The 17,915-nt window shown below is 35.0% G+C and overlaps 1 protein-coding gene across 2 annotated transcripts; it reads left to right on the top strand.

Annotated features, from left to right (window-relative positions):
- Positions 1-9,406: 9,406 nt before the first annotated feature.
- On the top strand, positions 9,407-17,196 carry LOC133721455 (protein SEMI-ROLLED LEAF 2). Of its 2 annotated transcripts, none has more exons than XM_062148077.1 (20): positions 9,407-9,624; positions 10,307-10,444; positions 11,313-11,387; positions 11,497-11,612; positions 11,789-11,903; positions 12,613-12,741; positions 12,839-12,886; positions 13,036-13,241; positions 13,354-13,550; positions 13,649-13,932; positions 14,018-14,164; positions 14,526-14,930; positions 15,024-15,173; positions 15,319-15,397; positions 15,495-15,619; positions 15,803-15,994; positions 16,073-16,213; positions 16,341-16,481; positions 16,560-16,769; positions 16,877-17,196. In XM_062148077.1, the coding sequence occupies exons 2-20, from the start codon at positions 10,310-10,312 to the stop codon at positions 16,994-16,996; spliced, it is 3,015 nt and encodes a 1,004-aa protein (XP_062004061.1). In that variant the 5' UTR covers positions 9,407-9,624; positions 10,307-10,309; the 3' UTR covers positions 16,997-17,196. The 2 variants fall into 2 exon arrangements, with proteins under 2 accessions (XP_062004061.1, XP_062004062.1); XM_062148078.1 differs by lacking the exon at positions 9,407-9,624 and adding an exon at positions 10,134-10,216.
- Positions 17,197-17,915: the final 719 nt, after the last annotated feature.

Below are 17,915 nucleotides of genomic sequence, written 5' to 3'. Positions count from 1 at the left end.
CTCTCATTCCCATCTAGGGTTTCTGAATGATTTCCTTCAGGCCCCGTTTCTCTTGAGACAGCACAGCAGTGCCCCTGTGAAAGAAAAAATCTTAAAACATCTGTTCGTCAACCATACGAACTTCCTGAACAACAAGCTATCCCTTGTAGTTTTTCAACTACTCATACCTTGTTAAGAAGAGAATTAGGTGTTAGATTAAATATAAATATTAGATGACTTCACAAGATAATATAGATACAATTATATGAACATAAAATGAAGAATTATAATTTGATAAATGGATCATGAACCATAACCTGAATGGCCACTCAATCCAAGCCTAAGTCTTCTGCGCTTCTCTCATGTGATATTCTCTTATGGGGCAAGAAAAACTATATTACCGATGATGAGAGAGTACAGGGACCTAAGCCTTATATAGAGGCTTGGATATTCAGTATCCTCCCATAAAAGAAACAGAATCACATTCCAATTAAACCTCTATTAATACATATCCATTTTGACAGACTAACTTAATAGCCAAGTCATATTAGATTTCCTACACTTTATTTATTCAGAATCCACATAAATAAAGTCTCTAGGAGTTAGATTCTCAATGATTCTCTAATTGCTTATTCTGCAAATAATAACAAGTTGTTGTGCTGAACGTGAACTTAAGATATAGTCCAAACATTCTTACAATCTCCCACTTGGACTATCGTAAGTTCACTCAACAAGAATGTTATTGAAAATCAGATGTAGCAATCACTCTGAAGTGTGCACCTGAGAAACATGAGTTCTATGAATCTAATTCAAGACTCGGTCAAACTGCAACCATGACATAAAGCTAAGGAAAGAATTATGTTTAACAAAACACAAGCACTCCAAAACTACTAATGCCACAACTGCAATCCACATGAGTCACCAACAAAGATATGACTGAAGAATACATGTGCTTATGTATGAATCTGAGTCTTAATGCAACATGTATATGGTCCTACCTAATGGTTTTGATCTCCAAAACCTCAAACACAAATTTCCATAGAAATTTAATGAAAGTGTTTATCCATCTAAAAGATGCTGAATTGTTGCCTCAATATTCCGAGAGCAACATAAAATCAAATAGCTAATTTATAATCAAAGCACAAAAGGCCTTTATTAACATTGCAATAGCAATTTACCATGTTAGCATGAGATCGTTAATAGAAACTATAACGAAAGAGAAGTCCAAAGTCAAAATATAACAAGAAGATCATTGATAAGTAGAAGCTATCTACTCCCACTAAACCTGCCATACTTCAATGACATTAAACCAAAACAAACATGTATTCAGTACAACTTAATTTGTAGATAACAACGGAATAACTGTATTGCATAGAATTTTTAATGGGTTTCAAGAATTCTCATTGTAGTGCATCCAAAATAAAATAAGCACTTGTTCAATCCAAAGTAAACCTTAAGACATCACCAACTTCAACAAACGGTTTGAAATAAGACTGATTAAGCCAAAAACCAATTCAAATATCCGAAACTAAAGAATTAAAAAATTTATAGGCTGCAAAATACACAATTCATTAATTTTTATTTTATTTTATTTTATTTTTATATGCAAATATCCTTTCATGCCATGAAATTTAACCATTACTCCCACTATGACAATGAGAATAATGAAAGCCAAAAGTTGCAGATTTAATCAATTATTTAATAAATAGAACAATGTCAAAATCAAGTACTACAAAAGATCCTTATAATAATAATAAAAAAAAAAAGATGTAAACAAGAAAATACAATACTTTCTCCCCCTTTTTAAAATTTTTATTTTTTTATTTTATTTTTATTGTTTTTTATTTTAAACAAGAATCAATTTCATATCCAGCTGACTTGGCAAGAAAACATTTTGTCTATGCAAATATATTCTTTAAAATAACTGAAAATCTGCAATTAATACATGCTTTTGGTGAAAATTTATTGTAACTTCAATGATATTCTCATGCACATAAAATCACAATATATGAGAATAAGTGGTGATAAATTTGTGACTATGCATTTTCCTCTAAAGATAAATCACAATATATAGCAATTTTTGAAAATCTTCGTTCTATCATCATTTGCTTTAAAACAATTTGGAAGCATTAAAACATGCATGTTTGCAATCTTTTACCCAAACATGTAGCCCACAATAGCTTGTAAATTGTGGATTCCAAATCATCTTTCTAACAAGAAATTTATACCACATCTAAACCAGAAACATGTGAATGCATAAAACAAATTGCTATTGTACTCTTTCATATTCAAATACTTAGCATAGTCATTACATTCCAAAAATAATTTCAGGAATAGATTATTTAGAACTTGAAGATAAAGGTGATACTGTTTGCTATATATGTCTTACAAGTAATGAGAAAATAGTAGACACTTGTAACCATTATACAAATAGATGTACTGTATTAAGCCCCATAAGTGTTTTTATCAATGTCAAGCAACACCTGTTGGCACGAAGACTTGACATTCTGAAGTTTCTAATTCACAGAACCAAAATAAAAGAAAACATGTTATCCCTGACACAGTCAACACCTGTTGGCAAGAAGAAAAGATCAGTTATCTTTATATGCTTTCCTTTATTTTGTGGTGTGCTGTTTTGCATTTTAAGAACATGAAGTCATTCCTCCTGTTGGAGATACATTCATGATCCTGCTATGGCAAAGACACAAGTTTCTTGATCTTATAACCTCTATGATCAATGAAGGATCACAATGGCGGTTTGCTGTCTGCAACATGTACCATTGAGACACCCCAGAGACCTAAGATCAAAGTTGGTTCGTTTTGTCTCAATCAAGCACAAGGCTTGATGAAACACCAACTATGCTTACAGTAAAATTTAACAAGACTTAATCTTTGGGAGATATTTTCTATATTTTCTTGACAATAAAATTTTACATAAGCAATTAATATAATGATTATCAACATATGCAAAGAACAATGTAGGATATTCAAGATCATATAGGAGCAGTAAGACAAAAATGTATTCATCAACATATGATCATCACTAAATATCCTAATTAAATACCCAAGGCAGCATGCTTTAATTAAAAATTACATCCTTGACTGCTCTAAGCAATAATTGACAATCAAATATAAAATTTTAAAATATACAGTTTCCAAAGTTTCTTGAAAACATACCTTACGCTCCAAGTATTGCATAAAACATATCAGCGGAAGCAAACATAAGTGCAGCACAAAAGTATCTCTGCAATCTGATTTCAAGAAGTGTATCCTTGACGTCGAGTCTCAAAATAATTGACACATAATCAAAAGCTTAATATACATTCTGACATTAGCGTAAAGTAGTTAATGAATAGACAACCTTGAAGAACTTATTTGTAACTAAATAAATGACACGCATTTAAAAGCATTGCGAATTCATTTGCTTAAATAATATCTCTTATCTGTATAAGAACATATGATCAAAAGAAGAAATTCCAATAACCAATCATAACATTTAATATTCATTTCGAAATTCCCCGAAATTCCACTATATTCATCAAAGCCTAGTTGACGCATGTTCAAATTAAGACACGCTAGCTACCGTAAGCATACAACACAAAAGTAAACTCTCAATGGAGAATATAGTTGTACTCTGATTCCATATGGCATTCACAACAATTGACTGAAGATTAAAAACAAGTGTTATAAGAATGCATGAATTTCTCTGAGCAGTTAAAAACATTCATACCATAAAAGGTTCTCTATCCTGCATAAGGAAAATCTTTGCTTTCAATTGCTACAAGTTAGCAACATATAAAGTGATCACATGTTAGCAACCATGAAGCTAAAATTAAGACAAAATATTTCGCGTAATTAGCTATCAAGCCTGTTATCTATCAACAATAATTTTTATTGCATATTTAATATTGTATATGTCATTGCGTAAAATTTCCCTTCTCTTTATATGCATGTACAAATACGAAATTGACACAATATTCAGGTGCTTTATCTTTAATAGCAAAAAAAATTTAAACCACAAAATTTGGAGGCATAATTAATGATATGAAGACCGGGAGAAAAGACCCACCATATACCAATTATATATAAGTTAGGTCAATTGTCACTACAAAATCTAAGCTTTGAACATTAGCAGTGTTTTCTCTCTTCATAAGGTGATCGAGTCCAGTGTCCCACGATACAAGTCTCGAAAACCATAGCTATAAAGGTTGATGGATCTAGAACTATTGCATTTACCCTTTAGCAACCAAGATAATTAATATGCCCTCATTTAAACATTATATATGTGATGACTAGTGTTTACCAATATCAAAATAATAAATCTGTACTGTTCATGAAAAACTGCCAAGTACAAATATGTCAGTACTGATATGAAATTTCTATATAAACACTTCCATGGTCATAACATTGCCAAAACAAATGCATAAAAGCAAAAATTTGAAGATAAAGAAAATTCAAATAGTATATGTGTGTGTGTGTGTATATATATATTTTTTTTCTTTTCTTTTCACTACTTGGCAAACACATAACCATCGATCAATGAATCAAACGTACAAGTAGCTAGTACGCTATAGGCAAAATAACAGGCTTCGACAAATAGCAAAACCATTGAAACCTACAATTCAAGTTTCCTTTAGTTAAATCCCATAAAAAATTGTTAATAACAAACAAGTCGATTTGGTTTCAACAAACATATGACTAGCATATAACATGTATTGGTAGCATATATAGAAAATTTAGTCCAAACTTACTGATACCACACACACAATATGTATATAGTTATCAATTAAAATGACCCTTAGACAATTAAAGAGGGATCTATAACTATATTGATGTTTACAATATCAAAATGGAGATTCTTTAGCAATTTCCATATATATATTAAGTATATGCTACCTGCACGTTTCTTAAGAGCCAATAAAACAAAAATTTTGGTGTCCAAATTATCAAGCTAATATACATGCTCACAGAAGTAGTGTGTGCCTTAAACATTTATTATAATGATGAATCCATGATATTCAATAAATAAAATTAGTATAATCCCAGGACATATGTATACAAAGTATAACATACTAATAGAAAACCCAGCCTGTGAAACGTATTTTGGTCTTCACAATCATTGCATGTATTTTATAGTAACACAAGCATCATTAATTTTTTAGTAATAATGCAAGTTTATGATTTTATGTGCTCGTATAAATGGTAACAGAAGAGTGCAAGAAAGATAACATGAAGCTTAATTGTGTTACTGGACTGCCTTTTGGTTCAATCATACTCTTCCTCCATAGTGGTGTAAACACTATGCTGAAGCTGCATCCTTAATTGAAGTACACGATTAGATTATATCAACTCAATAAGTCTAAAAACCAATCACTGAGAATAACAATTATGCATGCTTATACATCTATATGTACACACACAAATATTGGGGACAGAGAAATTCAAAAAGTGATAGTAATTGAAATTGCTCATCTGAATTGGGATTGATCCACCGGCGGTTCGCCATCACTTAAATATGCAGCAAGGATAATGGCTCATTTTTGTTTATGAGGTGACATCATCGTTTCACTCCTAACTTCTCTTTCCTTTTGGTCTGCCACGCAGAAGTAGAGAGGAGAATGGAATGCCCAGTTGTTATTTTCTTTACCTCTATTATCGCCCTATTATACTCTTAATGAATCGGTAGCTTCCAACTTTTCAACTCCTTGGTTCCTCGTTGCAACACCAAAAGAAAACAAAAGATTTCTGAATTAGACTATCAATAAAAGATCTATAATTTTGTGAAGTTGGCTCTGATACCAACTGTTAGATTAAATATAAATATTAGATGACTTCACAAGATAATATAGATACAATTATATGAACATAAAATGAAGAATTATAATTTGATAAATGGATCATGAACCATAACCTGAATGGCCACTCAATCCAAGCCTAAGTCTTCTGCGCTTCTCTCATGTGATATTCTCTTATGGGGCAAGAAAAACTATATTACCGATGATGAGAGAGTACAGGGACCTAAGCCTTATATAGAGGCTTGGATATTCAGTATCCTCCCATAAAAGAAACAGAATCACATTCCAATTAAACCTCTATTAATACATATCCATTTTGACAGACTAACTTAATAGCCAAGTCATATTAGATTTCCTACACTTTATTTATTCAGAATCCACATAAATAAAGTCTCTAGGAGTTAGATTCTCAATGATTCTCTAATTGCTTATTCTGCAAATAATAACAAGTTGTTGTGCTGAACGTGAACTTAAGATATAGTCCAAACATTCTTACATTAGGATGTTTATTTTTCTGCCCGTGGCCCAAGCATCTGTAACTAGGGCTACTTCAACTCTTCAAGTGTGTCATGGTGCTCATTTCATGTTGTTGTTTTTGTGGTTTTCTCGTGCTGTATCTCCCAGTTCGGCAGTAATTGATCGATATCATCAAGTGCAAGTTCTTCTCATCTCTGATCCTCATCATCTGTCGGTTTTTCTCAATCAGCCTGATCAAAGCTTGCAGGATTATAGCTTTGGTCTATTTTCCTTGGCAGAGAAGACATGTTTGGCGCGCAGTCAATATTTTGGAGAAACTCCGTTTTTTTTTTCTAGTTAGGGTTCAAAGATTTGACACACTAATCATGTTTCTTTCATCCACTGACAAAGCTGGTATGCATATTTTGATTATTTTCTCCTGGTTGCATATAATAGAGTAGGATATGTTGCTAAGAAAAACTAGAATCAAGAATCACATCCAAAACAAAAACTCTTAGCTTGCTGTCATATATTATCATACCAACTCAATTGCCTTGTAACAGATCGATCTCGTTAAGAATGGGATGAATTGTTCTACAATGAGGTAACGTACCCCACATTGAGTTGAATGAGAAGCTTGATAACCTGCATACAAATTAAAGTACTGCCTCCTCAAGCGATGACGAAATGCGCGCGTTGTAAAACACTAAGTCAGCCTTTCACTCCACCATTACTGTAAATTGAATCGATCAAGGTCTGTTTTATGATTGCAAGTCTGCAGAGTTGAACGAAGATCGGTCCATATCTGAGTATGGAATTTATATCACTATTGTTGCATATATTACGGGGTATATGTATTGTATTTGAATTTTGTGTATGTACAAAATCGGGTATATGTCAATTGAGGTAGAAGAAAGTAGTCAAGAAACTAGATGCCGTGGGTCTCCCCACTTATGAGATCTGAACCCTATGTTCAATTTTCTTGTTTTAACTTGAAATGAAAGTTGGTTATAGTGGAAACTGAAACTCGTGGAAGTGGCATACATGCAAGAGCAGAGATCATTGCTATTCAACGTGCCTAGCTAATTTTATTGTTCAATCATAGTCATATGGGGGTCCAGATTAATTTAGGCCAAGAGCCATACCTATTTTTCTTAATGACACCCACCTATCATCGGCTGCCAATTTAGATAGCACATTTATGCATATTGAGTTGTTTCTACCTTCAAGTAACCATCATCATGGGGTCTCTCTTGAACTGCATGCTCAAGTCCACATGGCTACAATGAGTCATTTAGATCACCATAATGCAAAAGTCTTCTAGGAATCTAGTATTTCAAACACTCAAATTTAATAGCTTGCTAAGCAATTAGACCAATTGATGGCTTATTATACTCAACAATTTCTTAGTTAATGACTAATTGGTTGTCTTCCAAAGCCAGAGCTTCATTACCTAAATCAATACAAAGACTTCAAATAAAATATAATGACTCTTGAACCATATTTCCATAACGTGCAAATCGACACTTCGTATGAATGAAAGCTATTTCTTTGGTCTCAGATATGCGGTGTAATGAGCTATGTGAGAGCATAATCGTGCTAAATTCTCGTCCTACATCTTCATATCTGCATTCTAGTCTTATAAATCAAATATAATCACAACAACAGACATAAGGTCTGATTGGCGAGCTATAATTCATGTGATGCACCCTTGAAGCAGCAGAGCTTACCTCAGTCAAAAAGGTACTTAAACAAAGGCTAGCTACTAATGCATAGATTATGAAAGGTTTTATTTTGGAAGTCCAGATGATCTTCTTGTCTCAGCATCTGCATAAAATATCAACAGAATAGATTCTTGGGAAAGATAATTCATATTATAATTCCCCTAGTCCCTAATTCCTTGTAGTGTAAACTTGATTAAGTGTGAGATTCCTCGCTTTGTCTGTACTCCCTTTGGAGGTTCTGCCATTAACAGTATGGTAATGGCAGTTGTGCTTAACTTATAATACTGTGAAAAGTCCTCACGAGCAGGAATGCAGCCATCTTAGCTTGAATCTAATCTCATTCTCAGGTCAGGTTAGGTGTGGAAATTTTGTTACCTGTTTATAACTTTATATAAAGAATTACTTAGGAGTTGGAGTTCTTTTGACATTTTTGAAAAAATTGACTACTTGCCCTCGTGTTATTATCATGAATAAGTGGTCACAATCTTTGGCTAAATAAGTTCTTTAGTCTCTGCAATGCTTTCAATCACTTTCTTTGGTAAATATATTCATTTCAGATGATTGAAATGTGTAACTTGGATAACAATCTCCTCTTTCTGTTTTTGGAAGCTTGTCTTTGTCCCCTTTTGCAGCATGTTTGAATAATGTAGTGGGTCTTTGTCCAAAAAAAAGAAGAAGAAGAATAATGCAGTGTATGTGGGTCAATTCAATTTACTGTTCTGTCTAGTGGTTTGATGTAAGTTTCTTTTTTATTTGAATCCAATCATTCCAATGGGAAACAAGAAACAAAACATAGTTTTCGCCATTCTAGCTAATTGGTTAGAGGAAGCTTCTTGTTTCTATGAAAAAAAAGAATAGTCCGACTCTCACTCAATTAATTTCATTAAGTGTGTTTCTTTTATTTGGTGGAAGATATCTAAAATTTATATAATTTCTCTATTTAAACCAAATAATGCAAAGAAATTTCTTTTATAAAATCAAAAAGAAAAAGAAAAAAAATGTAACCTCATCGGTAGTTGATAACTCACTCATATCAATAATGTTTATAACTCTCGTCTTCTTAATTTTATTTATTTATACCATATCACACGTGCAACATTTGCATAAATAGAAGATTTACTTTACTAATTAAGCGATCACTTAGTTACCACTAACAACTACCTTCTTTTCAACAAAACTTTCACTTTATGAGACAAAGATCTCAAGTGATGCACAATAGGGGTTCAAAATAAAGGTTTTTGCACAGAAGAGTTCAAATTAAAGGCGAGACCAAATCTAGAAAATCAAAATATTGGCCAGAGTCTTCTTCCTCTTCCCATAAAAATAAATTACAAAAAATAAAAATCCTACCTCGTAGATAGCAAGCAAATTAAATAGTTTTGTAGTCTACCAAGTTCTGACAAGCAGTTCACTTTTTTCAGGTAACGAGAAAAGAAAAAGAAAGAAACACAACTGACAACCCCATCACGTGAAAGAGCTCAAATAGTCTCTCCCATGGTCCTCTTCTTCTCTCTCTCTCTCACTGTGTCCTAATCCACGCGCCCATCTCTCTCTTTCTTCGTTTTGATAGGTTATTTCCAAGTCCCATGTTCTTTCTCTTGCTTTAAAGTTTAAACTCCCTTGGAGGTTAAAGCTTCCACTCCCCAGATCCGTCTCTCCACAACAACAAGGTAAACTTTCTGGCTTGTTTTCTCCGTTATTTATCTATTAAATTACTGTTCTGGGTTCCTCTTTCTTTTCTGTTATACCCCAAAAGGTTCCACATTTACTTCTCTGGGTTTGTCATGGATTTCTGTTGTTGGTTTTGTTCATTTGGTATGTTTTTTTTGGGTTCTGGGTGATATTTTCAAGTGATATTTCTCTTTGATGCAATGTCTATATATGTCTGGCTCATTTGGTTCGTCTCTTCTTCTTATTTGTTATAAAAAGATCAGAACTTTTCTTTCTTTTTTGGATTTCTTGTTGGGTGTTCTTCCTTTTCTGTTTTCAAATTGTACTTGAATATATTGGATTGTAGTGTGCATAGATTGTAGATATAAAAGATTACAACTTTTTATGTATGTCCTCCTTTCTTGTTTGGTATTTGTTGTTAGCCTCACTCTTCCTTTTGTGTTTTCTTATTGTACTTGAAAATATATATATATATATATATATATATATATTTTTTTTTTTCAATAATAAGTGTACTTGAAATTATTAGGTTCTGGTGTTTCTCCTTTTCTGATAGGGGGTTTTCTGTTGGGATGCATTCTTTGTCATCTGGTACATTATAACACATTTTGTTGAGCTGATTGAATTGTGCTCATCTTTCTTGAATATCTCTTCTGATGTAGTGTTTTCTATTTTGTATAGGAAATGGGTATCATATCCAGGAAGATTTTCCCAGCATGTGGGAACATGTGTGTATGCTGCCCTGCTATGAGGTCAAGATCTAGACAACCTGTTAAGCGTTACAAAAAACTGCTTGCAGAAATCTTTCCCAAGTCTCCTGTGAGTATAATGCTATCTTTAACCTATGCTTTTAAGCCATAATGCCCACAGATACGTTTAAATGGTATAAGATCTTGTGTTCCTGTTGAACTTTTGCTTGCAATACTTGTCCGACATAGACACAGATAGTAGTTGATTAGTTGGTAATTTGATCACTTGATCATGTAATCTGGCAGTGGTGCTGCTACCAGGCACTCCTCGCAGGAAAGAAACTTACAATATTCCTTTCCCTTATCTCACATGTCCTGCGATGTAGATATTAGCAAAACTCAAACTTGCCCTTTCAATTGTTTATTTATTATCCCTCCACTTTTTTCTTCTTTTCTTTTCGGTTGGAGGCTATCTCTCTCTTTAGTAATAAGAAGATTGGTTTGGATGCTTAAGAAAGAGATTTTCGTTGAAGCATTTGCTTCCTCTCTCTCCCAATTGTTAATCAAAACTATGCCTTGATGTCATCCATAGTTGGGTATTGCTTCTTCCCCATCTGTATAACAAGTGTTTACATTTATGCCAATAGTACATGGTGTGTTTATGTGTGAAGGGCAATTCTCTCCTGTTAGTCTGTCATTCTAGGGTAAATAGGGACACTAATCAATTGAAATTATGCGTGAATTTTTTATCCTAATTGAGAGTTTAGCACTGTATTTATCAGGTTTATGAGTTTTGAACCCAACAACTCTGTTAAGCTAAAATTTGTAAGCTGTGAATTATTTTTGGATAAGTAGCTAACAACAACAGGCTTCCATAGGAATCAGTCACTTATATGTATATATATAATACTCTGTATAACATCAAACCTATCTACTATTTATGATTCTCTCATCAATTACTGGAATACTGAAGTTCAATGTACTCCAATACTTTCCAGGATGGCCCTCCCAATGAAAGGAAAATTGTTAAGTTATGCGAATATGCCGCAAAGAATCCTTTTAGAATCCCTAAGGTATGAACTCTTTTCTTCCATTTCTTTATGTCTTGGTCAGTAAATGTGAGCTTACTGTAAATTAATGTTCTGCTGATGGGGTGCATCTGTTTCTTATTGTCCTCAACAGATTGCCAAACATCTTGAAGATAGGTGTTACAAAGAGCTGCGACTTGAGCATGTCAAATTCATCAATATTGTTGCAGAGGCCTACAACAAGTTACTTTGCCTCTGTAAGGACCAGATGTAAGTGTGACCTATATCCCTTTCCCTTTCCCTTCTCTTAACAATGTAATTTGTCTTGGAATTCTATTGGTAAATTTTTTGGGGAGACAAAAGGTTTATTTAGAAATATTCTAGCGCGTCTTTGATTGGTTTGGAAACTCTAAACCCGCGTCTGACTCTAAACTTGCATTCTTTAGGGCTTATTTCGCTGTCAGTGTGCTAAACGTAGTCACTGAGCTTCTGGACAACTCTAAGCAAGACGCTCTCCGTATAATTGGATGCCAAACTCTGACGAGGTTCATCTACACTCAGGCGAGTTACAAAAACTATTAGCACATAGCAGAATGCCAGTATTTCATGTGTCTACTCAATGATTTAATGCTTGTCCCTGCAACAGAATCTATGGTTTAGTTAAACAATTCCGTAGGAAGATCTGAATTGCTTTTATAGACCATGTTAGGACCCCAACATAAGGACATTTCCAGCTTTCTAGATATTCAAACAATGCCCAACTATATTTGACAATCTTGACATGGCATAACTCTTAATTCCCATTGAAATAGGTTTTCTGTCGGTCATATATTACATGCTTTGGTTAAGTAGAAGATCCAATAGATACAGGATGGAAAATTATGTGCTAGGACAATGTGTGAGATTGGAAAATGAATTCTCCAAATGTCCTGGATATTAAATATTGACTACTCAATATAGTGAGGACATAATCCTCTCTTTGAATCCACTCTTTGGATATAAATTGTTAATCCTACCTGTGTCATTTCTTATTCTGTTAGTAATCAAATAGATGATTGACTACTCAAAATAGTGAGGACATAATCTTCTTTTTGAATCCAGTCTTTGGATATAAATTGTTAATCCTACCTGTGGCATTTCATATTCTGTTAGGGGATGAATCAAATAGATAATTAGAGTTTTTTTTTTTTTTTCAGTTTCCTGTACAAAGTAAATACACTAGATTACTTCTTTGCTAATTATCAAAATGTGGATGCTTCACTATAAACAGGCAGATGGAACTTATACACACAACATTGAGAGTTTGGTTCACAAAGTATGTAAGCTGGCACATGAGAGTGGTGAAGACCATCAAAAGCGCTGCTTGAGAGCATCAAGTTTGCAGTGCCTTTCAGCCATGGTAGTTATATGATCTGGCCTTTTAAAACTCTTATAGACCATTTCAGTGTGAAAATTGCTTTTTATTTGGATATTTTTAATAAATTTCATCCTTGCAGGTCCAATTCATGACTGAATTTTCATATATTTTTGTTGATTTTGATGAGGTTAGTTCTTTTGACTTACATTCTTGGTTTTTCACTACTATCTATAGATAAGTTTACATTTGTTGACTGCATTATCAGATCTCAAGGGAGCCAGTGCTCCTTCTGTCATCAATATTGAGCATTGCCCTTCTTTTTTCTTGTGAATGCAGATTGTACATGCCACTTTGGATAACTATGAGCCTGATGCAAATGATGATGATGATGATGATGAGGGAGCGGAGTCGCATCATAATTGGGTGGATGAAGTAGTTCGAAGTGAAGGTAGAGTTGGTGCAATTGCCGGTGGGTATTCTAGCCCTAGTTGTAAGGTCATCAGGCCACGGCCAGAAAAAAAGGATCCTTCTCTTCTCACAAGGTAGGAACTTTTGAAACTTTATAAGGGAGAGCTTGTCAGTCAAGTTGTAATTTCAAATTATGCCCTTTCCATGAAATTCCCCTTTTTAATAGTTTTGGGTTCATTTGTTTAGAGAAGAGACAGAGACGCCAAACATTTGGGCTCAAATTTGTATCCAGAGAATGATTGAATTAGCCAAGGAGAGCACAACAATGCGCCGGGTATTGGATCCAATGTTTGTCTACTTTGACTCCAGGCACCATTGGGTTCCTCGACAAGGGTTGGCTTTGTCAGTTTTGTCTGATATGTCATACTTTTTGGAGACTTCAGGTGCCTTAATCTTCTTTCCCTGTTAATGTAGTCTGTCTTGGAGATGTTTCTGCAAATATGCCTGCATGTACTTATTCTTTACTGATTTTTGGGTTTAGGAAATCAGCAGATGATTTTAGCCTATGCAATCCGTCATCTTGACCACAAAAATGTTTCACATGATCCACAACTCAAATCTCAGATCATTCAAGTTGCTAGTGCTTTGGCAAGCCAAATTCGATCCGGAACCGTGCTAGAAGAAATTGGTTTTGTCTCTGACCTATGCAGGCATTTGAGGAAGAGTCTTCAAGCTACTGTTGAATCAGTTGGAGAGCAAGAGTCTAACATTAATACCATGCTACAGAGTTCCATTGAAGATTGCTTATTAGAAATTGCTAGAGGGGTAAATTCTACACTTCTGGTGTTTGCAGTACATGCTTGATATGGTCATTCTATTATTACTGACAACCCACTGTGGTTCCTATTAGATTGGAAATATAAGACCATTGTTTGACATGATGTCTATATCTCTGGAGAAGCTTCCATCTGGAACTGTTGCCAGGGCGACCATGGGATCATTGATGATTGTTGCTCACATGATCTCATTAGCATTGATCTCTTCACATTCACAGCAGGTGAGAGGAGTTTGAAAATGTGTTTCTTGTTGTCAAGTTTTTTATGCACTTCTTCCTGTGTCTTTTTTCCTGGAAAACTCTCTTATGGTGTTGCTTGATTAAAGGATATACTTACATGTCACATTAAGGAAGATCAACTGTTAATTGAATGTTTTGGAGACATGATTTGGATTTTAAATTAGTGGGCATGTAGTTTGACACTTTCATTAGTTATATATCACTTTTAAATTACTCTTATGGACATGTGATAGAATGGTTTCCATAGGAACCACATCTGCTGTATAGGACTTGAAATGCTGAACATTTTGTTTTCTGCTCTTGTTGGTACTACATACTTTACAATCTTCAATCTTTCGTGTAGGTGTTTCCTGAATCCCTTCTTGTCCAGCTTTTGAAAGTGATGATGCATCCAGATGTTGAGGTGCGTGTTGGAGCACACCAGATATTTTCTGTTCTTCTCATTCCATGTTCTAATCGGCCCCGACATGAAGTTGCTCCTCTACAATCTGGTTATGTATACCAGTCAAGAAAAGGGAATTCAAATACAGCATCTATTGCTTCAATTACGGCTAGACTTGAAAAGCTTAGGAGGGAAAAAGATGGCCCCAAAGCAGAAAATCAGGAGACTGATGCTCGTGGTGATTTTAAAGATAGAGATACTGCAGAAGAAGATTGCAAGCAAGGGCATACCCACAAGAGTTCCCCGAACTTCTATAAAATTAGCTCTATTATTGACAAGACTGCTGGGTCAAGCCTAACAGAGCCTGTAAGAAGTTACATCATATCCAAAACAGGTAACATTTGTGGTGTATTTTTTGCTTGCTCTACTAATGCTGTATACTTTTTCTCATTGATTCAGGAACCGTACGTAATGAAGTTTAGTGAGGATCAAATAGCAGACTTGCTGTCTGCTTTTTGGATACAAGCCAATCTCCCAGATAATTTGCCTTCAAATATTGAAGCTATAGCTCATTCTTTCATTTTAATGATAGTTTCTTCTCATTTGAAGGTGATTTTTTTTCATATGTATCTTTTCTAAAGAAACCCATGATTATGATACCCATTTATGCATGTATACACTGTCTTTCTATACATGCATGCAACTCTTACATGTTTCTCTAGTTGCTTATGGAAATTTGTTCATAATTTTGTAGAATCCAAATGGCAACCTTATGGTTCGTTCCTTTCAACTTCTGCTATCTCTGAGGAATATCTCCCTTGATCCTAACAATGGTGAGGACAGTAAAATCCTAAAACAGTTGCTTGGCGGGGATGCCAGTTAATTGGTTTTGTGATCAGGATGTAAATGAACTCTTTTATCTCTTGGCAGGGATGTTGCCTCCAGCTTGCCAGAGATCTATCCTTGTGCTATCGATTGGCCTGTTGATGTTTTCTGCTCAGATCTATCACATTCCTAATCTAAATGATCTGCTCAAATCATTAATACCATCTGATGTGAGCATATATTATCCTGATACTGAATGCTCTTCTTACTTAACAAAATGGGGTCAGCAGTAGAATCCAGCTTTTTAAATATTAGGAATGTTCAAGCTCTTTGATCTTCGAGCATGTTATTGATTTATTATTTGCCAGTGACATAAATCTACTCTTAACAATATCTTATATTGTGCAATTCAGGTTGATCCATATTTGGGAATCAGTGATGACCTTCAAGTTTTTCTAAGGCCTGAGGCAGACATCACAAAATATGGATCTGTTATCGATAACCAGCTAGCTTCATCATTACTATTTGATTTGCGGAAAAAATTATATGAATCTGACGATGTCATAAGGGAAATCTTAGTTCAATTTCTAACAGACATTACTGAGGTAGGATGGTTAACTGATGGACTCGGTTTTTTTCCTTCTCGATCCGCTCGTCTCATTTGTTTATTTTTTCTTGTGAAGATGGAGGCAGAGGCTGTGGCTAACCAACTTTTGGAGTCATTCGTACCTGATGATGCGTTCATGTTTGGTCCACAATCAATGCTTGACTTTGATGAAAATCAAATGCCAGGCCATTCGAAAGAATCACTTTCCTTTGATGGGGTACACTCTTTGCACTAGTTATTCTTGCCACTGCTGAATTGGCATGTCACCTGCGACAACTGAACAGTTATTTATCACGACTCGCAGTGAAATTTAGAGTAATGACATGGCTTCCCAATTTTTACAGGAATTTCTGACAAATTCATCAGTTGAGGATGATGCAACAAGTGAAGCATCAGTTGTTGCTGATTTCTCCCGGTTCATTCCTAGAGTCCCTTCATCCTCTTCTGTCTCCCATGTTATCAGTGTTGGACAGCTTCTGGAATCAGTAACCACTTCCTCCCTATTCTGAAAAAGAAATATTTGTAAAATTGACAGTACTGAACAGCATATTGTTTTTATTTAGGCACTTGAGGTTGCTGGTCAAGTAGCAGGAACATCTGTATCTACATCACCCCTCCCGTACAACACCATGGCAAGACACTGTGAAGCCCTGGGCACAGGCACAAGGAAGAAGCTTTCTAATTGGTTGGCCCATGAACATCATCAAAGCAACACTGTCCGTGACATTTTGTCTCCACCATTTCTTGCGGGTGGATGCACAGCACTCCAGAAGGTCAGCCCATATTTAGTTTTTAATTACGTTTGTGCAGCTGCTATGTATAATTGGTAGATGATAATGCTTTGTTTTGATATTTAACTCTTGGGTTAATGTGAATGCAGTTAATTAATGAACCTGGGGTTACCCAGGGAGCTGCATCGGCACAGGACTCGTGGTTAGCTGCTATCAGGTTGCCTCCTGCTAGTCCGTTTGACAACTTCCTCAAGGCAGCTGGTTGTTAGTCGAAGAAAAGCAATCACTAGTTCAACTAGTGTGATGTAATCGTCTTGTAAAGCATTAGGCAGTTTTCACTTGGGATATAGCTCCAAATTTGGTCTTAGATCTGATAATTTGAGGGCTTCCATGCCCTATGCTAGTAGGTACGGAACATCTAATTGTAATGACCTAGTATTAAGCATGATGTAATATGCATCTTTTCGTCTCTCCTCTCTTAGCTTTCACCCGCCTTCCCTCTCCCTGCCAACTCGAAAAAGGTAGAGCCTACTTTTCAAAATGAAAGAAACATGCATACAGCTTGTCCGAACTTCCATTATTTTCAATCTACGTACTCAGGATCAGTGGATGAAGATAATGGTGGAACTATGCAGACTTTCCCCAAGAGTCATACTCCCAACTTTTTTCTTGCAGAACTGTGATATGTTACAAGTGATACTTGTATGGTTTAATCTACTTTTCTTTTCAGAAAACAAGCACTGTTGGAGGTTATGATAGGCATGTGAGTAGTTCTGTGTGGTCATATCACTTTCACCTGATGAAGCCTACCTATCTGTAATCGTAGAAACCTACTCGCATAGTTTTTTGACGTTAGATTCTCTTATGAGGAAGAAACATCTGAAAATTAATAACCTGATTGACACGTCAAAATAAAGCTTTATCATGTAAGAGGGTCTTCCCTATGAAACAAGGCAAAGCTATACAAATCCAGTCTGGATTCTCTCCCAACCTTTTCTCTTTTGCTTTTGTAATTCAAGGCCTTGAGCTCTCAATTGATAAAGCCAGTGCATGCCTTGAGGAGGAAAGACTATACTTCACATCCCATCCATGTAGCTTTCCTATTGTCAGAACTTATAGCAGAAAGTTTTGAGGTAGGGCACCCATGCCACACAATCCGCGCCCATCAATAAGATTCCTTCTTTCAAA

The sequence above is a fragment of the Rosa rugosa genome, chromosome 7 (genome assembly GCF_958449725.1).
Source record: "Rosa rugosa chromosome 7, drRosRugo1.1, whole genome shotgun sequence".
Taxonomy (NCBI): domain Eukaryota; kingdom Viridiplantae; phylum Streptophyta; class Magnoliopsida; order Rosales; family Rosaceae; genus Rosa; species Rosa rugosa.
Note: the sequence above shows the minus strand (reverse complement) of the source record. Positions and strands in the feature narration are given on the sequence as shown.